Source organism: Ananas comosus, linkage group 10, assembly GCF_001540865.1.
Source record: "Ananas comosus cultivar F153 linkage group 10, ASM154086v1, whole genome shotgun sequence".
Classification (NCBI taxonomy): domain Eukaryota; kingdom Viridiplantae; phylum Streptophyta; class Magnoliopsida; order Poales; family Bromeliaceae; genus Ananas; species Ananas comosus.
The window spans coordinates 5,948,695-5,976,383 of record NC_033630.1 but is presented as its reverse complement, the minus strand read 5'-3'; the positions used below and the strand labels follow the sequence as shown (position 1 = coordinate 5,976,383).

Sequence of the window (27,689 nt, the reverse complement as noted above, 5' to 3'; positions counted from 1 at the left end):
GAGAAGTATTTATAGACAGTGACTTGTTCCCAACGCAAGTGGCAAAAAATTTGATAGTTGATATTCAAGATACCAAGTTTGAATACTACTTGATTTATATTTTCAACTAAATTTATTTTAAAAAAAAAATAAACGAAGCGGATAGCATACCATCTTTCTCTCTCCAAAAAAAAAAAAAAAAAAATTATAGGCAGTGACGGAAAAGATACTTTACATACTTTCATATGTAACTTTCCTGAAGAAATAATATTAGTCCGAATTGTAACAGCTTTAGTCCATTCTTATAATTACAAGAGATATACAATTGTACTACATAAAAAAAGGGGGTTCAAAATCCGACGATCCTGGAATTGAAAGGAGAAATGCACCTTATAAATATACCAGATCAATCCTTGGCGCGAGATGGGCGGTCTTTCTTCTGCCCACCGAGGATACGAGAAATTTGCAGGCCTCTGCTAAAGGCTTGGTTAAACAGCATGCGAGTTTGAAACTCGGAAACAAATGGGAACCAAGCTAGAAAGGCGATGGGGGTGAAGAGAAGCAAACCCATCATGATCTCGTAGCCACGTGCTAGGGCGCGTACCGACGATTCCCATAGCCCGGCCCGTCGAACTAGAGGCTTACAAGCCTGAGCTATCTGAAGAACACATAAGAACAGTATAAGAGAATAACTAGGCGAAGGCCTTTTTGGCGCAGGTGGAGCTTTTGTAGAATCTTTTTTGTGCACAGTTATCCGAAGAAGCAGTTATTTTTATTTTTTTATTTTTACTTTCAAAATCTCTCTTACAGCTTTTATTCACTGCAGCAGAAACAGAAACTCCTAACCGGAGTCTCAGATTTTGGGTTCGAAAGCTCATTTTAACTTCCCACTGCAATAAAAGCTCGAGATTATTTGTTAGCTGGTTTTTGAAAGCTTATATTCTTGGAGTAGTGAAACTAGGTCAAACTGGCATTCAATGTATGGTGAGCAGCAACTAAAAACAAGCTTAAGAAACTGACCAGAAGCAATCCCCATCCAGTAGGCAAGAAAGCTAGGAAGCACACGAGAATATCTTGCACTGTCATGTGAGGAAGGGCGATTAGAGTGATCAAGATGGTAACAAATGTTACAAATATCAAAAACTTGATCAGTCGAAAAACTAGCTGGAAGTTTGCGCTGAATCTCCGCCTCCCGACAGACACAGTCTAAGAGAGAAGAAGATTGAAAGAGAATTAGAAAACATAATAAATATTAAAAAAAAAAAATCCAATGAACACCAAACTGCATTTGTTCATAAACACGCAACCCAGAGAGGACTGGAAGGCACATGAGAAGATCAGTTCACTAGAAACAACATTAAGTATGAGTTGCAAAAGTGAATGATAAGGATCAATAAATCCAAGTAATCAGCTAGAGCTTCCTGATTATAGTATCTTTTTTTAACTGAACAAAGAAAACCCCACTCACCTTCATAACCAGCAGTACCACCAAAATTACAAGCCATGAGATACCATAAACCTGAAAAAGAAATAAACAATGATGACGGTATCCATTTTGCACAATGCTTAACTGAAGGAAAAGTTAACGGATAAAAAAAATTACCAAGACACTTTTGGTCTTTTTGGTTATGCTTAAGTGATAGACAAGGCCATATTGGTAAATAAAGAAGCGCAGCGATAACACAATCTCAGCCAAAATTCCGCGTGTTCCAGAGTACTTCAGATGTTCATGCTCCTTCTCCCACCATGACTCCCAGCTTTTTTCTGGAGGCACACCAATCCCGCCACGGTTGGTGATCCACTTGTTCCAATCAGTCCAGTCATCAACAATCTTTTGCCACTCGAATCCTGAGGGATTAAATAGAAAAGGCGCAAAAAGCCATGCCCCTACCATAAACCACATAGATATTGTGATGAAAATGTACGAAATCGTCGACCTATATGACTGGCCAAAGATTTGGTAGACAACTAGCAGAATCATTAGTTCAATGCCCTTTATGAAATGACTTCGAGAGTAAAGCCTGTAGTTGTCTGCAAACTTAGCATGGAAGACCACGAATCCACGACCCGTGGGTCTGTATTCAGCACCTCCATGAAGTAGGGTTCTTCCATAGTAGTGGGTTTTAGTTCCAAGAGAAAATGTGAAGAATACGGATGATAGTTGTAGCTGCATCAGTATGAATTCACTTAGGGCTTTGCGGAACCCTTTTTCTAGGCCAATTTCCATCATCATTGGGAGGGCCATCAGAAAGCCAAGTTGCACAAAGGACTGGGAAGCCAGAGCAACCTGAAGGGACTGGTTATGAATAAACCTTCTACCAGTTGCAAGGCCTTCTTCTAGTCCACTTAGGACAAGATAAAGGCGCCCATAGAGGAAAACATAGACAGTGAGAACTGTCACCTGCAAGTTAAAAGCATAAGATTTACCCCTAGCAACTTTGTAGACTGATTCCCATGAAGGATTGAGAGACTTTGTATAAATCTGCATACCAGGGTACTAAAATAAAAACCCACAGTGGTAAAGTAGCATGACAGCATCCTAAAGAAGTCAAAACGGTGACCAAGCCTGTATATGTCGCGACTCAGGGTTTGCTCACCATTTCCATCTGCTATCTTTGCTTCGAATAATGAGATCTGGTTTAGGCCAACATCTCTTCCCTTACCAACTTGCAGGTATTCATGATGTGTAACACTACCTTGACGAAGAGTCGAGTTGAAACCTAAAATGGAAGCCACAACCAGTGTTACATAATTTCGTGAAAAGCTTAGAAAAATTTAAGCGAGTTGGATCCTTCCATGTTTAGAAGAATGTTTACATTCAAATCGGCTTAGATCTCTCAGCAACTACATAGTCCAGTTATTCCAAACAAGTAAGCAGCAAAAATGAATGACAGAATATGAAGGGCCTGTTCAGATTGCCGAACTGCACCAATAGGCTAGTCAGGGGCCACCATTGAAACATGGCCGCAAGAACTTTTTCAAGGTTTTCCACTTTGCCTATGGATTCAACAATGGCATCCAAAACTTTGATGGTGGCAAGGGAACTGCAGGTGGGAATGGTGATTCGTACAGAACCGTCAGACACAAAGAAGTGCAAGGAAAAAAAAAAATCGCCACTAATCATAAATTGAATAGATAAAGGGGGATTAAAGAAGGGTTTAGGATGCGTGTTTCTAGAACCCATGTAACTTGCATCTAAAGCCCATGAATTAATCCCTTGCTCTTGCTACTTTCTTTTGGTTACTTTTTCTAATTAAAATCTTTTCTTTCGGTTACTTTCTAATTATTTTTTTTTCTTTCTCGTCAGACCTTCCCCTTTTGCCACAAGATCACCATGGACTAGCCCCAAAGCACCCCTTCCTGCCGTTGAAGCTTGCTACAAAACTATTGAAGAAAAGCTTAGTTTTGCTTTTGGAATATAAAAGCTAAATTTAGCTTTCCACCAAAGCAAAAGCTTCAGATATTTCATTTGGCAAACGCTTGGTTTCTAAAAGTTTTTGCTTTCTAGAGTAAATAAGCTATTTCAAATACCAGATCAAATAGGAACAAATATGGCCACATGATCAAGGTGCAAGTCTCCACAACTGTAATCTTCTATAGAATACATAATTTGGCACTTCCATCGCATCAAAAAAATGGCTCCATACTGAGCCACGTCACTGTTTAAGGGAGAAGCCAATGGGAGCATGCAACATGTTCAAAAAAAATGTTGGACGCGCCTGGTGCACCATAAACCAACTCTAAATGTGCATAAAAAATAAATTTTCATAGTATAATAAATTATTTAAATATTTTATACTACACATTGTATCATATATTATTTTATGGTATTAATCAACAGATAGTTCAACAATCATTATATATAACTAGCGTAGGGACCGCGCGATGCGGCGGGTATATAGAAATGCTTTAATAAATATCTACAGACTACAGATTTAACAAACAAATAAAAACGTTAAAAAACATAAAAAATATTTAAAATATTATGAAAGATAATAAATAATGAAAGAAAAACTAAAGAGCTTCAAATTCACATTTAACTAATCATATAAAGATATTTATCTATTCTATCATCTTTCCTAACTCAAATTAGATTTCTTTTAAAAGCCAATTATTATTGCATTTTCCTATGGACATCCAAATTGTCGTGCCATCAGAGAATTAGTACGGAATGTAAAGGAATAGAAGAAAAAGTATGAAGGAATATATGATAGTCATACAAATAAATTTAAAAATAATAATAGTACCGTTAAATTGTAAAAGCCCATTTTTTATATATCTATAAGCCAACAATCTATATACTATGTTTNCATCCTGACAGAGCAGCATCTACATAGGTCTTCATTTATCACGACTGATGTGAGAGCAAGAATTATTTCTCTAAAAATTATCTTAAGTATTAATGCATATAAATGTTGTTCTAACTAAATTTTTGTCACTGTAGGGATATCGCGGGGTTCAGTTCATAGAGCATGGCCGCAAATTAAACCAGTGGGATCTTGATCATCCAGCTGTGCTAGATCTGCTACAACAGTCTGGATTCTATTATATCTCTCGACTTAGGCGTCTGCAGCTGGATCAGTCTTTATTAGGAGCTCTGGTCGAGAGATGGAGACGGGAGACCCAGACATTTCACTTCCGCCACGGTGAGATAACGATTACACTTCAGGATGTGGCGGTTATTTTTGGTCTTCGTATCGCTGGAGCGCCTGTCACGGGGACTATAGTGTATCCGTGGCCAGAGATATGTCAGGCACTTTTAGGGGTTGTGCCGGATGACATCCGAGCTGGGCAGATTAGATTAGATTGGATATACCAGCACTTTCATCATATACATTTGGATGCCCCGGCTAGATTAGTTGCAGCCACAACACGTGCATATATGTTATATCAGATTGGCTGTAGTTTATTTCCAAACCCCACCGGATATAGAGTTCACCTTAAGTGACTGCCACTTATAGCGGATTTTGATGCCTGTGGCGGTTTAGCCTGGGGTGCAGCAGCACTGGCCTATCTATATCGAGCATTGGGATCGGCTGCATTAAAAGTAAAGGTCGAATGCTGTTGCTTCGCGACATTAGTACAAGTATTATGAGTAATATATAATAATTGTTATATAAAGCTTCTCCTTTTTAAATTCACTTGTTTAATTTATTGTCATTTATTTATAGATTTGGGCGTGGGGCCATCTTCATGTCGGCCGACCTACTAGCGTTGGAGCTATTGCCGACATGGCTGATTGCCCTTTGGGTTGCCGGTATGATATATAAATTTGATACGTATTACATTTCTATATATACATTTGCAACTAACACGTATACTTTTCCAATATTAGGTGGACGAACGCCGGCGGGTTACGTTTTGGAACAAACGTTAGAACAACGAATATTGAATTCTACCGAGATGAGTTAGATCAGCAGAGAGAGTCCCAGGTACGTATTAATGCTACCATTTTTTTTAATATACAACGGTATTAATGCATTAAGCTGACTATTATTGGCTTTTACACAGATTACATGGCGGCCGTACACAGATGCTATTATAGATGCGCTACCGGCATTCTGTGTACAGGGCAGTGAGGTATAGCGATCGAGGACGACACTGATTTCTTTTAATATCGTTGAGCTTCACGTGCCGGATCGAGTCCTACGACAGTTTGGTCTCCTTCAGCATATACCCATTCAAGTGGAGACCATCCGTCACGTCAAGTCTCAGGGGCGGCCAGATGAAGATTGGACCCATTTTCATGCAGCACACATCGAGAGATGGGGACAGAAATTACAGGCCATTATTGACCAGCATCCGATTGTCGGTGATGACCCGGTACAGGCGACTTCTATTTATATGGAGTGGTATTGGCAGATCACGAGAAGATGAATTTCTCGTCCAGTACAGCATCCACCATTGACTTACCAGCCTCGGGGCCAGACCGAAAGAGCTTTGGTACGATCACTCATATGCTAATTATTTTTTTAATCATATATATATTATAGATTGCCAAAAGTGAGTTTTTATCGATAATGCAGGTGGACGCATTACGACAGTCTCAGTATAGCATCGAACAGCTAGTTCGTGGTCGACTTTCTTACGATGCGATGCTGGAGACATTGACGGGCATGTATGCCCATATTGAGTCAGTACTGGAGTACATTCCTTCCATACTTGTTGCCGCTGATATCGGAGGTCAAAATTTTGGTCATGCCTCGACATCGGGTCATCACAGGAGACAGTCACCGACATCTACTGGATCATACTCGAGATCGAGCCTGCGAGTGTCACGATCTCCATCTACTTATGTTGCAGATATGCCCGCCGCCCCTTCAAGATTTCCTTTCTTGCCATTTGACTTGGACTCGCTTCCGCTGCCAGTCTCTCGAGAGCACTTTAGATTTGTCTACTCTCGACATCATGCCGCGTCATAATCACAGGCCCGCCTAACATCTACAGCGGCCACTATCGAGGGTGATCGACCTGAGCCAGAGGAGACTCAGGCGATTCCAGAGCATCCCGAGGGCATTATCATTGCGGATCTCAATCAGATGGCCGGTATCGAAGCACTTGATGACGTACCTATTGTAGAGCTCGATGTACAGGGTGGCCGTAGACGTGGACGTGGTCGTGGCCGAGGACGTGGCCGAGGACGTCGAGGGAGAGGAAGATCGAGAGATTGATTGTATATTTTTTGATTTAGAGAGCATACTTTGTATAATATTATATAATACTTTATTTAGATCATATTTGTATATTTGTCTGTGTTTTGTTTGATATTTTTATTCGATTGATTGTATCTTGTTATTCCACTTGTGATGTTGTGTTTCTTGTTGGAATATTTGTTATCGTGAAAATACTTGTCTCAAACTTATTGAAATTGATTTTAAAATCGAGCTAAAAAATATATCACCTGATACTGTTTGCACTAAAGGCGGTGAACCATTCACCGCCTTTAGTGCAAATCCCCCCACAGCCCTAAAAAATTTGGCTAAGTCCTGGACTGAGGGCTGTTTGCACTAAAGGCGGTGAATGGTTCGCCGTCTTTAGTGCAGCAATAACAAAACGGTGAACCATTCACCGTCTTATCTGTGCTTTAGCCCGGATTCGAGGACTTAGCCAAATAAGGCTGGATGGGAGTTTTACTCTAAAGACGATGAATAGTTCACCGTCTAAGGGAGACGGTGAACGATTCACCGTCTTATCTACGTGCTGGCTACACTGAGAAGGCGCGCGGCAAGGGCACTGAGAAGGCGGTGAATGGTTCATGCCTTGAGAAGGCGGTGAACCATTCACCGTCTTCTGAAGGGCACTAAGGAGATGCGGGGGAGGGAACGCACTAAAGGCAGTGAATGGTTCACCGCCTTATAAAGGCGGTGAACCATTTACCGTCTTAATCACGGACTTACAAAGACGGTGAACGATTCACCATCTTTGTGGGAAATATCTGATGTGGCGCTCACATGGCGAAAGGATGGTTAGTTTTACAAATAAGTTTTTGGGAGGGTTATTTTGGCAAATACCAATTTCTACAGGGTCATTTTATAAAAAAGCCCCATATTTTTTAATTATTAACATTTTAAAATCTATAAGATATATAATTTGGTAGTTCCATCACATCACAAAAATTATTAGTACTACTTATCAGATATTCTTATCAATCATCTAATATTCGCGGTGTATAAAATATTAGTATACACCGGGTGCAAGCAAAGAATCTCCTCGTTTTTTTTTGGAATTATAAGTAATCTTTCTTAAGCATTCTCAGCATCGGGTGTATATAAGAACATACACCAAAAAATACTTAAAACCTTTAATAGAGATTTTAAAATTTAATTCAGTAAACATATTTAATTTATTAGATTTTGTAATTCAGATATATTTAATTAAGTTTTGATATTAGAAATTACACCATGTGCATATAATGATTTCTTCTTTCTCCAATCAATTTTAATAAGATAAAGACAACATCATAAATTTGGCAATTTAGAATAAGCACTCCAATTTTAGCTTTTTTATTAAAATTTTATTTATAAAATAGCTACTAAAATTACTAAGTTTGATTGAATTTTTAAGTAAAGTTATTGGAATACTTAATACGGAAAGTTAAAAATTATTAATAAAAAAATTAGTTTTTATAATGATTTTTTATGATTTTTTATATTTTTTATTATATTTTTTAAAAATTTTAAAATTTTAATAATAATATATGTTGATTGACTAAATTACTATCGACCAGCTGCGAAGTGCAGGCCCTACACTAGTCAAAACTATATTAGCCCAAATTCGTAGTAAGATTGAATCAAGTACTCTCCTGTTGTTCAAATCAGGCTACGACACCTAGTGATTCTCAAAATAGCAAATAAGACAGCAATACTATAACTTGCCTGCAAATATGTCTTCACTGAGGTTAATAATCTTGGATGCTTTACAAACTCCACCCCTGGTGATATGGAAAATCCTATCAAATATGTCCGGATGACCATAGTGGAAGCGAACCCTAGAATAGCAAAAAGAAATATAAGAAATATAAGCCACAATAGTTTGGTTGATACCTAGTGGTTTAGCGCAAAGAAAATCTTCTAAGATCAAGCTAATATTGATTGCAACGCCTGCAAACATGAAAAAGTGAAAGCAATAGAAGAAATTACAAACTCAAGCTCATGTTGAAACATCCTGGCCACAGACACTCACATAGTAAGAGAACAAATTGCAAGGTTTTTTGTCTAAAATTACAAACTCGCCTTAAAGGGTTTGCAAGTAAACGTTGTCCGATAGTCACAAAGCTAGTCTCCTGGTTCGACATAAACCATGCAAGAGAAGAAACACTGGCAGGACACCAAAAAAAAAAAGAGAGTTGTTAGCTTTCTCATACATAAAATTGAGTGGACAATGCATAAAGCTCCATCTAAAATTCAACTAGTCCCTGACCTGCCAGTGAATATATGCTCTCTAACTCCAAGTATTGATGGATATCTAACACCATCGTGTTTCTTCAAAAACTCTTGCAATAAGTTCCTCATTTTAAGCGCCTCCTCCATGTAGTTATCCTGCAGAGTGGAATTGAATGAGCTATAGTTGAATGTGGCCCAATTACAGAAACTGCAGGCTGCAAAGTACCTGGTTCATGTCAATAGTCTGTAGACCTTCTCCACGAGTATAAATTGTGGCATGGTTTTGATTTTCAGGCTTTCCTTCACCCAGAATTGCAGGGCCTGGAAGCTTTATCCGATAAATAACCTTCCAAAAAAGAGTGAATAATTAACAACATTAAGTTCTGTGTTTTGTACATTTAGAAAAGACAAAATATATGACTCTCTAAACTATAGGTCTTTTTGAGGATAGACCCCTCAATTATATTTATTTCTGGTTGACAACCTCTCAATTTTTTTGCACTGATACAAGTTATTTCTATCGGTATAATTGAAAGAATTTCATTAAGGCGGTGTTTGGTTCCCCGTAAAACCGGCTTGAAAAAAAAATTTCGATGGAAAAGTAAAATTCTGACGTTTGTTTGCTCGTAAAAATTTTTTTTCGGAAAAGTTCTTTTACATATACCGAAGAAAATGGATGTTTTCGTTTTCCGCTCGAAACGAGCTGAAAACGAAAACAATGGCAGAAATCGCGGCGTTGGTCGTGGAGGGGGGCAGCGGGCGCGCGCGGTCCACGAGGCCACTTCGGCCTCATGGACCGCATGAGAGGGAGGTCCACGGTGGACCTCCCTCTCATTATATATATATATATATATATATATATATATATATATATATATATATATATATATATAGAGCAGGGCTACTGTGCTCTCAGGAGCACAGAGCCCTCAGTGCTCCTGAACCGTTTTCGATGATGGGCCTTCCGTATCGACGATCGGCTCCGCTATACTTGATCTAGCATATTTGAAGTATGTAGAAAATAAATTTTGCGATATTTCGATATCGTTTACTTAGTGATTGAAAGGGTTCAAAATCAACGGCTGAAAATAAAAATCTCATAAAAAGTAATGATATAGTACTAAAATTTTCGATCAGAGATATTGAACTTGTTGTAGATAGTATAAAGAATTTCTATCAAAATTTCATCTGATTTGGATACTTCTACACCCTTAAACTTGAAACAACAGATATCGACCATTAATAATTGTTGATTTTGAATCTTTTCGATCACTAAGTAAACGATATCGAAAAATCGCAAAATTTATTTTCTACATAGTTCAAATATGCTAAATCAAGTCTAGCGGAGCCGATCGTCGATTTGGGAGTACCATCATCAAAAACGGCTCAGGAGCACGGAGGGCTCCGTGCTCCTGAAGCACACAAGACCTACTATATATATATATATATATATAGAGTTGGGCCGGAATACTATTGATAGCAAAAGACCCTTTTTGTTATCAAGTTTTTAACCCTTGGATGAAAAATTATAGGGTTAGGATGATATTAGTCTCTTAGGGTTGAGTAGTGCCCCTAGGGTTGAGTGGTCCCTACTAGGTTATAATATTTAATCCAATAGTTAGAAATGATGAAAGGAATTGATCCAATGGCTAAAAACTTGATAGCCAAAAGGATCTTTTGCTATCAATAGTATTCTAGCCCAACTCTATATATATATATATATATATATATATATATATATATATNTTATTTATTAATATTTCTAAATATATAACTCTTATATATTATTAATATATGTTTATTATAATTTTAAATATATTTAATCTATATATAAAAATTATAATAATAATATATATAGTATATTAATTATATATTATACAATAAAAAAAATATTAATAGTTTTTTATCTATTATTTTTTTCCTTTCAACCAAACAACTATCATGGAAAATTATTTTTCTTTTCCTACAAACCAAACATTAAACGACGTAAAACTTTTTTTCCATCGAAAATTTTTTTCCACCGAAATTTTTTTTTCCACAGTTTTACGTGGAACCAAACACACCCTAAATGTAACATAAGTTCTTGTCTGCTTTTCAGCTGACCAGAGCTATGGATGTCATTAACCATTAAAAGGTGATAACTAACAGAGCCATTAATTTTAATGGAATGCCAAGATAAACTACAAAAGAAACAAAAGATGAGGGGTCGTCAATCAAAATTAAATATTGTAGGGGTTATATTTCAAAATAGCCTGTAGTTGTAAAAGGAAAGAATTATTACATTTTTAAAAGCACAGGTTATGTAAACGTAAAGATCCGAGGATTGCATATTTCAGTTTGTAGCAAGCAAGCAATACAACAGCAACCACCATTACATTATGTAATAAATTTACATTAAGTGATTGTTATCCAACTGTGCTGAGTGGCACATACTATGATGGTACTAGCATGCAAGGAGTTCGAGGTGCTATTGCAAATATAAGTTTACCATTTAGACTCAACCCTACCTTTTGCTCAGGCACTCTAGCAATGCTCATTTACTTTGCAAAAAGAAAAAAACAACTTGAAAGGAAATGATTCGTTCCCTTTTTATCATTATAAATGGGTGATGTAGTAGATCTACCAGTCCACAGCTCCACACATCTTTCAAGATATGCTGCACAAAGTATTCTCGCCATTTCCCAAAAAATTTCAAACTTTTCCCTCAAATATTCCCAAACTAGTAAATAAAAAAATACCAATGATAATATTAAAGTGCTACTTATGGCAAACCATCCACTAAATTAAAATGTAGAGCACATCCCTAACACAGCACAAAAAATGCAATCGGCAATAGTAGAATTGATATTAACCAATCATAAAGCATCACGATGTTTTCTCTTCCGATCATAAATATTTACTTCCCACATGATTTGGAAAATGCAAGGCCTTACCTGGTCAAGATTTTGCACTGGGTCGCCAGGATTATCAACGTTAGATAGAGCAGCCTTTACTAAGGCAGAGTAGTAAACCTTCTCTATCTTCTTATCTTTCCCAGTTTCTTCAACCTCATCGATATATGCTACACGGAGAGATGGATACCTACCAACAAAAGCAACTTAAGATTATGAAATCAGTAGACACAAGATGTTTTATTGATATTATCATCAAGACTTCGGTTGATAAAATGAAGAAAACAGTATGCAGTGCATATATTTTTCATGGCTCATCTTTTTGATTAATAGGTTACCATATGTGAAGTCAAGGTTCGTTCTCCAAAATTTTATTGGATTTGTTTAGCTCCCAAGATTAACTAAGATGAATAAGAAAGTTTCCAAACTTCTACATACATACGACCCCCTTAAAAAAAAATGCAATAATAGGCATCTAGCTATTTATTATACATACGTAGTCATGAGTTTCAGAATATCTTGGGCATGATGATCACCAGACCGCTTATGAATACCGTACTGCTGACAAGATACCACATAGGTGAACTTCATGTCAGCTACAGCTTGACATTGGGTCCACAAGGATCTTTCCAGTTTTGAATGTTCTTCCGACATCAACTCAGCTGCTTTATAACCTTCCATAAGATCTGGAGAAACAAAAGATAGGTTCGAGTGGATAATACAATGATAGTCACAAATAATATAACATGAAAGAGCTAAAGCTATCTTTATACAAAAAGTAACAAAGTTATCATAGTACCTTCATCTTTGGCCATGTCCAGGAATGCTTGAAGTTCCAGAGCTTTCCGATAGTACATCATACCTCTAACTGGGAAGAAGTGATTGATCATGCGATAGCAAGTTGTTAAACACATGGAATAATGGTAAGAAAACAAGAATGATACCCAATAGCAAGCCAATAAAATAAATTAATATACCAGTTCGTGTTAATGTTTGGCCTCTGTAAGATGCCCACAAACGAAGCTCCTCTTCCAGTTCATCACTACCCCGGAGTTCATCCTCTGATTTACATCCAACCCGTTCCAGGAAGTTGGTCCATTCGTCTATATAATAAAAGCAAAGGACTAGTTTCAGATATTATATTATAGAATTATATTTTATTATAAATCAACAGAACTTCCACAACTTGCTGTGTATTGTAAAGTTACTGCTCTGTCCTTATCAACCTGGATAAATTTTCTGCAAATAGAAAATAATGGAAACTCCATCTTCATTTGGCTCCTCAAGATTATTCAAAGAGAAAAGTACATCCTCATTATAGTATGGTGTCAGCACACTACAAAAAAGGGCATATAATGTTAGAGCTTAGAACATGGTTCACCGAAACGAGTACACTCCCAAAAACAAAAAACTTTTGTCAAGATTATTCCTTGCTTGATGGGCAATCATTATTAATTACGACATACTCATAGCTTGCTAATGTAGCAGGACAGACCACTCTGCTATACACTTCTCAAATTGTACAGAAAGTGTAAAAGTGTAGGAATTCAGGAAAACATAGAAGCAATGCCTGTAAGATAAACAAAAATTTAGCTACTAAATGCCTGTCTCGAGAGATGAGAAGAAGAAATTTTGAGCTTCAATCCGAAATCAGCATTTTTGCCAAAAATAAGGCAAACATCTACATTCTAGTGGAAGTGCAAAATCGCCAAGGTTTTAAAAAAAAAAAAAAATTGAGGGAGGGCAAGAGAAAGGTAGCAAGCTACCCCTCATTAATTTTTTTGGAAATAAACTCAGCTAGAAATGTGAAGCAACTAGGCTTTGAACTTAGAACCTCGGGTTCCAACCATCAAGCTCTTAGCCAATGGCGCTAAGTACGGTCGGTAATTGTCGAGGGGTTTTGATAGACATTTTTTTAGTGACATAAGACAATGCCAAGGAGCCAAAACTTTGAAAAAAAAATGCAAACTTCAAATGAAAAATCAGATAACATGAGAAACATATTAAGTTATAGTTGATTTACAACAAAAGCTTTGTCAGAAAATGAATTCAAGTTGCTGAAAAATCTCATTGGGGTTTACTATTGCTACAGCGGATTGAAATACAACTAATTTCTTGTCAAAAAGAAATACAGATAAAATAAAACCAGGTGATAATAATGCAAAGATCTAATATGTTGCAATATTATATTACAGATATGAAAATTGCCTATAATTGTTGACAATAAGAAGAAAAAATGATCCAAAAATAGTGAGAGTGAATGCATGTTATAAACTTACGAGAATGAAAGCATGTTACGAACTTTTGGTGCATCAGGCATATCCATAAACAAAGAATTGCTAAAGAAAGAAATACGCCTTCGCGCTTCTAAGTTGGTTGGTACATCCATTGCAGATTCCTTCACAGTAAGCAGTAGATCAAGCCTTTTAACCTGGAAAACAGCAATCCGTTACTTTTAAGCAAAAGCTTGCACGTCACAATCAATTAAGAAAAGTACAACCTTCTCTATCCAAGCATCTGTTACTGGCACAGGAAATTTGATAGCCCCAGCTGATGCAAATAACTGATACTGTTCATCCAAAGGTTTCATGCCCTCATACCTTCCATATGAACCTCCATGACTAGAGTCCAGGAGACTGACATAGAACGACAAGACAAAATTGATAAGCTACACATATATTTAGTAATGGAAAATTATAATGACAACACTGTTAGCACCAGAAGGCGTTTACAGTAACCTTTTGTCTTAAGACTCTTAACAACTGTGCATGTTCTAGTTGTTATGTTTCCCTTTGACATCTCCACGAATATGATGAACTCCCAATTTTCAAACAAAGAACATAATGAATGTTTCATTGGATTGAGCTTTGGATTGAAGTTGACAACATCAACAAAAGTCAGTAGAGGAAACTTACTTTAGATTAAAATTTGAATATAATAATACACAGAACTAACAAAAAAAAGTTCAGAAAAATAATGTCAAAACAATATGTTGCTAAAAGAGCTTTTTGCTTGATTACTGTGGACTACTTATTGAGTGGCAACAATCTTACCAATTATCTAATAACTTTTAATAAAACTGATTGTTGCCGCACTAAATATCACAAAGAAGTACTTTTAAGCTCAGCATAAATCTGAACAGGCAATTCTTAAGTCATATACACCAATGTGATGACACCTCAAATGAGAGCATTGAAATATGGCTATTCTGCAAAAAAGATGAGGATATGCCCGTGATCCGCCTAGGCACAGGATAAGACAAGGAATATAAGTTGCCTTGGCTTGATTACACTAATAATTAGTACTGTAGCTCAGGATAAACAAACATCTAAAATTTCAATACCTAGAGAGTTGTTCTTCCATTAGATCCCTTGTCACAACCTCATGCATGTCTTGGAAAAGAATGACAACCTGACCCCTGTCTTCTTGCCTGTTATCCAGCTGCATGGCCAAGAAATGTGTCACTAAGATGCACTAAAATTAAATAAAGGTCGACACATTGAAATAGAGAAAACATGAACCATTTTGGGTTCAAAGACATACCAAATATTGTATTAACTTGACGAATTGGTCATAGAGAGCAGGAAGAGCTCGCATGTTCACATCACTTATAAGTTTACCATCTTCTATACAACTGTCAACTTCATCAAATATGATATTTATAACCCTGTAAAGAGACAATTGCAACAGATACAATATAGATTAAAGAAAAGGTTGAGTACATGGCAGAATATAAAAAGCAAAAGGAAGTTCACCAATTACTAACTTTTTCTCTTGTTCACCCTCAACTAGGTACTTGATGATGTTTTTAAATGAAGCATAGCATTCACGAACAGCACAATCCATGTAACTATCAGCCTCAAGTCTCTTTCTTAGCTCACGATCTTTGCAATTGCTATCTTTAGCCATATCCAGTGCTATTGGGAGCTAACCGTGGAGTAAAGCTTCAGACAGAATGTTAACTAAAAAATTAACACGTGGTACAGTGGAGCAGCATGCTTACCTTACTGGCAAGCAAGAAGGGAGGCCACTGTATAAGGTCTAAAGCACGATCTGCCACATACGGAACGAGTAGCAATTCCATTTCCCTGTGTTCCATTTACAGTAGAAAATTTTCAAAAATAAAGAAGCATAGAAATAGCACAAAAAAACTTCTAACTTTCATAGCATTACCCTCAAACTACCTGTTGCTTATAAGATCTTCCTTTCGGAAACTAGTAATTATTTTGTTCCACATCTGTGCGAATCTAGCTGCTTGCTTCTCCTTATCAACATTAGGCATCTGGAATAGCAGGTGCCAATCATTTATCAAGACATATCTAATACAACTTCGAGCACAAGCTCACAAAAGTAAGATATAGACCTGAGCAAATCTGCGGGGCAAAGAAGCCTTTAAACCCTTCTTTTGTTTCTCATCAGGCTTCTCCACTGGAACTAGACGGGCATTAAAGGCACCAGGTAATGACTGAAATCGGGATCTTAACATTCCTAATGTTCGGATCTGCTCCACCAAAGGAAAGAAGGCATACAACATGGATATTAGATAAGCAGTCAATTGTGAGTTTCAGAACAATTAAATAACGTGATAATAACAAAATGAAAACGATGCAAGAACAATGTACAAAGATAAGATGTACAGCCTATGGAAGATACTGACTTGTATTTTTCAAGTGAAATAGCTTACACTATTTTGATGTAAGTACCATATGAGAGGCTCCTATAAGGCTACGAGGGCAATAAGGCTACATGCACCAAAGACAGCCATTTTAGGTAAGGCTACATATTTTGAAGACAGTTTGATATATTTTTTTTCCGATGTTCCAAAAAGCGGTCCATGCAACCGCATATGCGGTTCAAGCCAGAAACCCCATCACATATGTGGCCCATATGCAGTAAAGTGTTTTTTTTTTTTTGGTGGGATTTAAATATAATATTGAATGGAATTGTTTGATTAATAATTATACATATACATATGACTATTTTCATACAAGTTTAATTAATAACAATGCATATAAATGCAATTATCTTTATATAAATATAAAATACCTATTTTCACTTCTTATTTTAGTAGGTATTATTCCAAATCTATCTAATAATTATGTTTAAGTATTGATGAATAATTTTGTAGTATGTTAGATGTTATTAATTAAACTTGTATGAAAATAGTCATTTGTGATTTTACATCAAAATTTTATTTATTTCCCTATTTAATAATTAAAATTAAATTACCAATTGTTAGTTTAGTGATACAAATGCACATATGAGGTCATTTACTTGAAATTCATTATTTTAATTTGTGAATTCTGAATTGGTATTTGGCTATTTAGCTTTGTTAGGAAACATTTATACATATTTTTAATACCTATAAATATTTTATTAATATTTTAATAGATAGACCCACATATGTGCCCGCATACCACATATACGTTAAGTAGTAGGTAACTGCATGAATTTCGCATGCCGCCTTTTGAAATATTGATTTTTCTTTCAATAAATTAGATCATAAATTTCATCAGATGACATAAATTTCAATTGTCCAATGCCTCTTGAAGCAAAGACAGCTATTGTGAGGCCCACAATGGCCATAGACCCCCCCAAAATTTTTAAAATTACATATAGGTCCTTTACTAATTAGGTTTAGTAAACATCATAATATTGCAAATTTTAGTATGTAGGGGAGTCAAATTAAATTTTTTTCTCACATAATTTAGGGCCACGAAATCAATTTCCTTTTTTATTTTCGTGAATCGAACTTTTATTATAGTTTGTTTTATAATAGATTTTTTTTTAAGATAAATATATTATGTATTCTTGGCCTCCCTCAAATCTAAATCCTGGCTTCATCCTTGTCTTGATGTATTTAAACTCTTGGTGTAAATATAAAGTGTTGCACCTGCGAACTGAACAAAAGGATGCAAATAAAAATATAAATTATGTTGATGCGACTTACAACATCTGAAAGGTCAAAATCAATCTATAAATAATCATATGCCATGAAACCAGTTTTCTATGCATCAAGAATAGAACTTCCTAGCCAAATCTATGGATACCCTAGTTGCAAGGTGGGGGTCTTGGGTTCAGGACCCTGTTGGAGGGGTATTGGTTGCAAGCTTCCCTTTGAAGCGATAAATAGAGGCTTCAAAGTGGAGCTCCTATCTTTAGAGCACAGAAACTCATTTCAGCTTCCTACTCTAGCTAGAAACCCTCGACTCTCTGATGCCAATACCTAGTTTCTACTTCTTGAGTATAGGTTGTTCTTGGAGCCCAATTAGATAGACATGGTAAAAACTAAAGACAAACAGTTATTTAAGTATCACTTCCATAAGACTACTTGATTATGGCTACTGCCTAATATTAAAAACATAAAAGCCAAAAGACAAGTAAAATTTATCTTGAATATTAAAATAAATTATAGATCTTTCCATGGCCATATTAATAAGATAGGGAGCTAAACTTACCTCTCCAAGACGACGGCATGCACCATAAATTCCACCAACTAACGTAGAAAAAATAGCATACCAAATTTGTGCATCCATGAAATAAACCTGGATAACATATAAATCAAAAAGAAAACAATGACATTAACAAAATTAACAAAACCGTATCATATAAGGTACAATGAGGATGGAGAAAACATACAAGTATAATTGGAGCCCAAAGGGCAATCACAACACCAACATTGTTCTTGGCTGCAAATAAAAGTTAAACAAACATTGTATTATCACATTATCATGGTGAAACAAAGATAACAAAAGTTTACCTCATTTTGTTACCTCTAGGGAAAAACTCATGCCACTGAAAAGTAGTGATAGGAATTCTCATGATATCTTGTGTGGGACCAACAAGAGGCTTGATCTGCAGGGTAATATGGCAACATTTAAGAAAAACCCAAAAGTATTTCTCAGAACAATAAAAGAAAAGGCTAAAGATGATGCAAAAAACCTCAAAAAACATGCTTGTATTGACAAATCTGAGGTAATTTAACAACTGAAGTTAGGTCGATTAATTCAGAAACCATGATTCAGCCAAAAATAAGTGAAAAGTCCTTCCATGTGATAGGCTTTGCTAGATATCTTCTATAGCTTGTATAATATAATTGCATCAAAACAAAATATGCACAAGAATAAAATGATACATTGTAATCAAAATTACCTCTACATAGTAACTAAATGCTAACTTTGTCAATATGAGAACAAACCAGAACAAAGTGTACCTGACCATTTAAAGCTTGAGTATTCTATAGTGTCACCTAAATAGCTTNATTTCATAATCTAGAATAATCTCAACATAATCTTACATAAGAAGAGAGAAAGAGCTCTCATGCATTCCCCTTCCAACAAAGAGGCGAGGCTGCAATCATTGAAAAGGGATGTTAGACAAAGATAAAAAGGAAAAAATGTGGCTGTCATGTGGTAAACAATATTTATAGGTAATCAGTACAGCAGACTAAGATGCATATAAATGAGCTACAAAAATGAGGTGGAAAAAAAAAATGCAAAAGTACCTGAGACCACCACATCATGAGACTTATAATTTTGTTGTCTGAACTTTCAAGCCTTCGCCTTAAGAATGGAAGGAGAAACAACAAAGCTGAAAGCATGGTGGGTGACAAGTATATAACCACTGCCACAATATATAGTGACGGTTGATTTCGACCATTTCCTACCCAGCTTTTGATAGTCCTTGCTATTCCGGTCGGGTTCTCCCACGTATATGCATATGTAATTGGTAATACTACCACCCATACAGCAGCTGAAATGACCTTCAGGGCATACCTCAATTTAACTGCAGAAGACATACTCCTCCTTGCCTTCCAGCTTAGTATTATATCTAGAATAGCTGAAAGGTATCATGGAAAGAGAATTCAACTGATGATTTGTTTCATATTTGGCATAACAATGAACAATTTAGTATCAATACATCCGTTAGGATTCATCCACATTGGGACTTCTCCAAAATATTCCTAGTACACATGAGATAAGGAATAAATCAAAGAAATAAATTTTATTCTGTTTAAATCCCTTGATTTGTGAGATTCAGTTAGCATCAGATTAGGATTAGTATCTTCCTTGTGGCCTACAAATAGAAGTTAAATCGACCACAAACCTATACGAAGAAAAATATAATTTTCTCCACAAATTCTCTCTCCGGTTCACTCTAGGGCACCATAAAAAATCCTAGGAATTTGGCAGTGTGTTGCAAATCAACTCTAGTAGCCGGTTCGCGACGAGAAAGATTAATTTTAGAAGAAGAATGTGTCGACGATCAAGATAGATTTTGGCGAATCAAGTAGTCCGTAAAACAAGTCGAGATCATATCTGTGAACAATTGCAATATTATTTCCACATTAAAAGGTACGTGAGATCTACGCGATTTCCACCGTAAATTATTTCTTAAAATTTCCAACAGCATCAATTGGACAAAAATTAACAAGAAAAAAATTCATATTTTATTCAAACAAATATTAAACAGGAAAAAACTAACAACTAACGAATTCAATTAGCTACTAATTGTACATAGAAATATTTGAAGTTACTCATTACCTTGAAAGTACTAGAAAATAATCATGCAACCTCATAATATAAAACATAATGTCACTTCTAGATTCTAACTTTGCAAACGAATTTGGAATAACAAGTGTATAAATTCTTCTATAAATGCCAATGATGTTCTTCTATAAATGCCAATGATGTTGTTCTTTGATCTTATCTTTAGGTACTACTTTAATTTTCTTGACTGTTTGAACAAAGAAAATAATAGTACTTCTTTAGCATTTTTTGATTAAATAATTAATCATGCTGTCATGAAGCAGAAAGTAATAGTAGGAGAAAAAGAAAAAAAAAAATGAAGAGCAGACGGAGGAAGAGGGGAAAAAAAAGGAAAGATAAAAGGAGGAGAGCAAGAGTAAAAAGAAGGAGAAGATAAAGATAAAGAAAAAAAGGTAGAAGAAGCAACAAATTAAACAAGAGCAAGAGTGACTGTAAAAGTGAAAGAAGAAGCTAAAAAAGCAACACCAGAAGAAGATGAAGCACAAACAACAAGAGAAAAGGCAAAACCATAAACACCAGTAATATCAAAAGAAGAAGAATAATAAGCAGAAAAAGAAATCAGAGATGGAAGAGGAAGGGAGGAGGAAAATAAAAAAAGAGGAGAACAATGAAAAAGAAGACGGTGGCAGAGAAGAAGGAGAAAGAGAAGGGAAAAAAAAAAAATTTAAAAAGAGAATTAGAAGAGACACAAAAAAAGAAAAAAGAGAAAAGAACGAGGCAGGAGCAGAAGAAAAGGTTGCTCTGTAATTTGCTATTGCAAACAGCAACGATATGATTTTCTCTTCTAAAATATGTCTTCAGAAAACTAGCTACATCTTCCAAGCTTCTAAAAGTATTTTTCCTATCGAAATTGCAAGCAACAAACATGAGATATAAACTTGCATTCGTAGGTAAGTATGTATACATATATATGCACCTAATCTTGCAACACGTGTTGAATAAAAAACTGCAGTCGTGCATGAATATGCAGGTTTTCATTTCTAGAAAATTTATAGCATGCAGTTTATTTAGCTAATGTAATAACTTAACTAATTAGAGTAACAAATGGAAACACAGAGATCTTTTACAATTAAGTGTTTATTATGCACATAATTTGGCTCAAATAGTAGTATAGGTCAACGAGTTTGGATGCTCTACGAGGCTCGATAGACAGAGCAACTACTGAAGTTGCCACAATATAGAGAGAGAAAGAAGGGATGATAAATAAATCCTCTCAAGCATACTAAATGGCAACTCATAAAAAAATAGCAATGAGCAAAGAAAAAGGAAGTTGTCCTATAAAATCAACCTTAAATAATAGAGTATAAGAAACAGATAAAGCTAAAATCATAGATATTCACAAAACTGTCTTACCTTGTCCTAGCTTTAGTATAGCTGCGGTAATGAAAATGCTCAAAACCTTCTTGAATGCATCAGGGTCAAAAATATCGCTTGGGGAACCACCATTCCAAGAAAGAATTACCATAACCTAGTGTCAAAACAATATTGTTGATGGAGAAAATAAATCTAAGAAATATATATTGTTATCTAATTGCTTCGTGCTTTTTCTAAAGAAGACAATGAAATTTAATATTTTTATATCAGGAAAAATAAGTGTCAAAAATATCAGGTACCAATTTCATTGCACATTTTATTATGGTAGGTCTCCTACAAAAGACATAAGGAGATGGGAGAAGGTTATCTTTATTCGACAAAATAACTAGGCTAGTATTACTCTGAAAAAATAAAAGAGCAATAAAAAAGAAGTTACCTGTAAAGCTAAGATAAGGAAGGTCCACATTCTATCAAAGCTTCGAAAAATATGCCAAAATGAGCGTATCTCAACAAAATTGACTTTTCCTGTCCATCTGTAAAATCTGGCTTTGTTTTCCTGAAACAATAAAGTCCAAATCAAGTCTCAACTATCAAAAAAGAGATTTTGATAATTTTTTTATGATACGCATGTAAAAGTATTTTGACATACTATATCGGAAGAAATAGTGTGCATGAGGACGAAGACAAACGATATGTATTTACATACAGTACACATGAAAGTTGCTATATAGACTTGCAATAGTTTGGTATTCTAAAACTTTGCAAGAAGTTTACAGGCTCTAGTTAATGTTTACATGTAAGGTGCCATATAGACTTGTGTCTCAACCCACATATAGAAATGGATACAAAGAAACTATTACTATTAGTGAATAAATGGATAAAAAGAAACTTTAACGATTTGTACAATTTGGTGATTAGGCATAGAAGAAGTGTTATGTAATATGCCTTTACCTAAGCACGCTGATATAAGAAAAAATTCTATAGCAATTAAAGTTCAAGTGGCTACAAATATTGTATAGAGGCACCACTATATACAAAACTTCACAATGCAAAAGAAAGTATAAGACAAAGAATATAAATTAGAAGTAAGTAGCTTACTCCATTTCTTTCAGAAATTGAATTTAAAGGCTGACAAAAGAAATCAGCATCAGCTCGCATTGGCCAACCAAGGCGAAAGCACTCAGCTGACCTGCATATTGACCAAAAGAGAAAATGAGAGGAATCTATGGATAGAAGGAGTAACTCAAAAGTTCATATTGCAGATAAAATTTTCCATACCAAAAATATTCATTTAAATCATCATAGTTTCTCCATTGAGAATGCTTTGCTTTTTCTCTTTTACTCCTTTCAGCTTCCTGAACAGTGTAGAGTACATAGGCATGAGAGAACATTGATAAACTTAAATTAAGATAGTTGAACTGAAGATTGAGAGTGAAAAACCTCTTTTATTGTCTCGTAAATTGGTGTAACAACTTTCTTTAGAAAGGCTTCCTCATCACCTCCATAGGCTGGCTTAATATATTCACCAGTCAAGGAACTTACATTCCCAGCTAGCATACCATAAAGCTCAAATGCCATCTATCCAAAGAGACAATAGTTTAAGTATTAAACAAACCTATACTGCCAGCACAGCCCCGAAGAGATATATAGAAACAAGCGTGTGCAAAAGTCAGGAAGTTACACAAATACTCCACTCAATTAATTTCATTTTAAGAAGATTTAAATATTGGCAAAAGATAACACTTAATTATTGATTGATAACGTACATGATGATAGATGTAGCACAGACACTCTGGCATAAATCGCAAGTTTGCAGCCTCACCCCATATAAGAAGGTACAAACCCATATAGAGTAATTTGCGTTGTTGCACCTCCTGCTGGATAGTAGGCAACCTGAAATTGTTCAAGAAACAAACACGATGAAACTATTATAATGCTTCTAGTAAAATTGTGTTGTGTGCTAAACTTTTGTAACTACAAATGGCATTAGAATATTAGAACAAAAGAAGAATAGATGATTTACAAAGAGAAAATGATAATCCAAAGATATAGCCTAGATGCTTCATACTCACCAAAGGCTACTCTTTCGACCCAAGTACTTGCACCACCTCTTGTAATTCTTGAACAACTTCTTCATCACATCATTTAATGCATGTTCATCCAACTTCATAGAAAGCACCTCAGGTAAGATACATGTTTGTATGTGTGCACTACAATGGATTAAGCATAGATTTCAACAGAACTTAATAATGAACCTTAGGTTGTTGATCAGACTTCGGAAACTTCCGTATGTGGACATTCGCAAGCAACAAAATCAAATGTTCCCTCTGATTAGAAACATTATCCTTCTGCAAGTTCAAAAATTCAAAACATCATCAAGAAATGATAAAAGAGAAGAAAAATAAACAATCAACATCTCACATCTATCAAGGACAAGGATGCCCTTGCGTAGGGTTGGCAGGTAGGAACCATGTTTAGCCAACGGCGCTGCTCCCTACCAAACCAAACCTGACTTTGTGCCCCTAGTGCGGAGGTTAGTATTGAACCAAGCCGGTATGTGCCAGTTTGATTTGGTCCAAAACCACCTTTTGTTTACTCTTTCGTGAATCCCACTTATGGCCAATCTTTAAGGATATAATAATTACAGTGCAAATGAATAACAAGGGTGTTACTGCTAGGTGCCTCACCTGAAAGCCAAACATAGCTTGTAGCCAATCAAGAAGGTCCTCATTAACCTTCTGCTTATAATCCTTCGGCCATGGAAGTCCTCTCGTATTGCGAAGAGCGTTAACAGCAGCTTGAATCTTGCAATTAAGCATAACAGTGTAAGACAGGTTCTTAAGTTGTCCTTTGGTTATTTAAGAGAAATCATTTGGGTTAGAGGATAGGAGAAAAACCTCAGGATACTGCATGATAGCCTGATTCGCACTATCAGGATCTAGAGGTAAAATGTTGAAAGGCACACAGACTTTTGCCTTCTCCTCAACCTTATTGTGTGCTTCCAATATCTAAAAAAGAGTAAAAAAATCAAACAGTTTCCATCTAGTTGAACAGAAATCAGTTAGTCAATAAAGCAGAATGAAAGAGCACCAGAAGCTAAAGTACCATATACCTCGTGATCAACTTCAACAGATTGTGTGAGATTGACTGCTTTCAAGACCTCAAATAGAACAGCGGCAGTTTGGTATGCTTTGGTAAGTTGAGCACTGGATAATAAAATGGTTAAATATCTAATCTTAGCAAGTAGAGTAATACTATTGACATGAGACCAACCTAGTTGATAAATGGAATTATATGAAATTACCGATCAGCTCTGTCAGCAGCATTCTTCAGAGCTTGAATATATTTTTTGTAGTACTGCAGATAGAAACTCTGCATTTCTCGTGCATCACTCTTTTTGACCCTTCCCATCAAGGTGGGATCATTCTCCTGACAGGGTAATGGGACTATTACAAGTTGTGCCTTTATATAAAGAAGTCGAAAGAGTGCTAAGATGTCTACGAAACATATTATGTAAAACGCTTAATGCTTATAAAACTGCACGATCAATGAAAAATGTTAAACACAACCAATGTATGCAGAAATATTTCCAAGCATCATAACAAAAAAGGTGAAATGTTCACCAGATGTGGAGGTAAATGATATTATCTACAGGCATAAATTAAATAGCAAATCACTTCAATACTTCCTCTATATAAATTTATATTCAAACTTTTTTTTCCCTGGCTAAGAATGCACACAAGGTAGATATCAGCTTTGTATTATCCGTTTCCAAATTGACATGAAATTTTGATTTCTACAGAATTATCAACAAGCAAAACGATTGATATCAAACAAAACAATTCTTGACATAGACAAGAAACAGAAAAACTTGACACAGGTTGCCTGCAGACTAGGCAAACAATCAATTTTAAATAACAGGTTCAACTACGCCAATATGTAAAAAGATTTGCTTATAACTTCAAACAGGTTACAACATAATCTCCAATTTCCATGTGCATAAAATGACAAGCCCATTAAATGAGGTAATACATAAGAACTTGATCACAAATTAAAGGTATAGAAGAAAAATGCACCCTCTCAAGCCGCTGGAGAAGCGCTGTCTTGAATTGACGCACACCACGCCCACTTGAAGTTGGATCTAATCTATGAGCTTTCTCAAATGCGTAGAATCGGCCTACACATTGGTAAACATAACAGTTGTGATTTAGATTACAAGAGATGGAAGATATCAATTCAAGAATATCATACAGGCATAAAACTATTACAGAATTTGCCATATGTGAATTTGACTGCACAAAAAGAAAAGGCATCAACCCAGAGAAAAGTGAAGACCATTCCTCTTGATTCTAGAAGATTACATCTGCAATAGACTTATAGTATAACCCCTACTATGCTATTCTTATGCTCCACTCTTCAATAGCACACAAAAAGTTAAAGAACAGAGACAATCTGTTTGAAGATTAGGCCAAGATATGACTTCTTAAGAGGAGTCGTTCCAAAATTATTATCCGGTAACCAAACGAGTGCACATTAATATCAGAGAAATAATATGTTGACCTTTTCGAAACGCGGACAATCAAAGCATTCAACTTACCCTTTCTTAAGACAGTAAACAAGCTAATGTGATTGTTGAACACCAAAGCATTCAAGAACAAGCAGTTGAAATCAAAACAAACACTATACTATACGTGGAACACAAAGAACGTACATCGGAAACTTACATAGATAAGCCACGCGAGGGTTACTGGATTCGACCTCGTTCGCCACGCGGAGAATGGGAGCGATTTCGACGAGCGACGAGGGGACGATCTCGCTGTCGAAGATCGACTCCCCCAGGTTTCCCGCCGTCTGCGTCCGCAGAATCCGCCTCTGCGGGGGCTGTGCCGGTCCCCCTCGGGACGACGAAGGTGACGACATGGGATCTCGGTTCCGAGCCCGAAAACCACCTATTCAACTCAAGAAGAAGCACGATCGACCAAGAAGAGAGAGGAAACGCCATTAAGAACACCAAAACTACATCAAAAGCTCCAAAGAAGCATCAAGAACACCGAATAAAGCGATCTTAACCTTGAAACTGAGCTCGAAAAGAAGAGGAGATCCCAGAGAGAGAGAGAGAGAGAGAGAGAGAGAGAGAGAGAGAGAGAGAGCTCGTTACCTTCTTGTTCTCGGAGAGAAGCGATCAAATCTCGGGACTCGCCATGGGAGGAGACGATGGAAGAGGAGGACGATAATGGAGGATAAGAATGAGAGAGAGAGAGCGAGAGAGAGAGCTTCTGCACGAAGCAAGCTTCAAGAGGAGAGGGGAAGTGACGAGGGTGGGAAAAAGAGTCGATGGAATTGGGTGGGAAAAGAAACGAAAAGAAAAAGAATATTAAAAAAAAAAGGAAAAAAAAAAGTAGGAGAGTGGAGGAACTTTGGGCGGAGAGTGGGGGGAGATGTTCATTATAAATAGGGCGAATGTTTCGGTTTATTACGAGATTGACATTCCTAACTCGAAAAATGAACCGTTGTGTCTAAAAATTCAAAATAATAATTTTTTGGTTTTTCAAACTTAAATGGTCACATTAATTCGATAATTAATTCCTCAAATCCCCTTGGCAACCTAATGTGTTGTATATTTAAATATAATTCCGCGCATTTATCATTCATCAGAGGTAATATAATAATGCTTTCCGCACAAAAATTACAAAATAATTAATTAATTATACAATTATTCTATTATGTTTTTAAAAATTAGGAAATTGATCATTTACAATAATAAGATAATAAATTAGTAGTTTAGTACGCTAAAGATTCCAAATAGCTAATATTTGTATGTTGGGTTTTAATTAGAAATCAGAACTAATTTATTTATTTTCTTGATTTTATCATTTTTTATATTTTTCATGCAATGTATATCAAAAGCACAAAAGCACGATATTTAATCTTTAAACTTTAATCTATTATAATTTTTAACTCGAATTTTATAAATTATTAAAGTTAAATTCTATAATTCAATTTAACTGACATAATATTAGCATATCGTTGATGTCGAAGATATATATATACCATCTTAATTATTATCGCGTAAT

At 35.8% G+C, this 27,689-nt stretch overlaps 1 protein-coding gene across 1 annotated transcript; it reads right to left on the bottom strand.

The window, feature by feature from the left end:
* Positions 195–26,955, bottom strand: LOC109716839 (callose synthase 3-like). The gene is made up of 43 exons (XM_020242438.1): positions 26,774–26,955; positions 26,340–26,564; positions 25,692–25,792; positions 24,920–25,044; positions 24,728–24,821; positions 24,513–24,623; positions 24,303–24,419; positions 23,871–23,963; positions 23,688–23,779; positions 23,382–23,508; positions 23,056–23,193; positions 22,894–22,970; positions 22,714–22,804; positions 22,052–22,171; positions 21,655–21,769; positions 19,257–19,591; positions 19,050–19,102; positions 18,905–18,965; positions 18,526–18,607; positions 18,392–18,441; positions 18,211–18,297; positions 16,116–16,253; positions 15,937–16,034; positions 15,756–15,840; positions 15,519–15,679; positions 15,296–15,419; positions 15,096–15,193; positions 14,253–14,388; positions 14,032–14,183; positions 12,979–13,088; positions 12,730–12,855; positions 12,552–12,620; positions 12,249–12,438; positions 11,795–11,942; positions 9,088–9,207; positions 8,899–9,017; positions 8,712–8,795; positions 8,355–8,467; positions 2,470–2,699; positions 1,583–2,380; positions 1,448–1,498; positions 1,000–1,185; positions 195–637 (listed from the first exon to the last, which is right to left on the bottom strand). The coding sequence occupies exons 2-43, from the start codon at positions 26,533–26,535 to the stop codon at positions 386–388; spliced, it is 5,853 nt and encodes a 1,950-aa protein (XP_020098027.1). The 5' UTR covers positions 26,536–26,564; positions 26,774–26,955; the 3' UTR covers positions 195–385.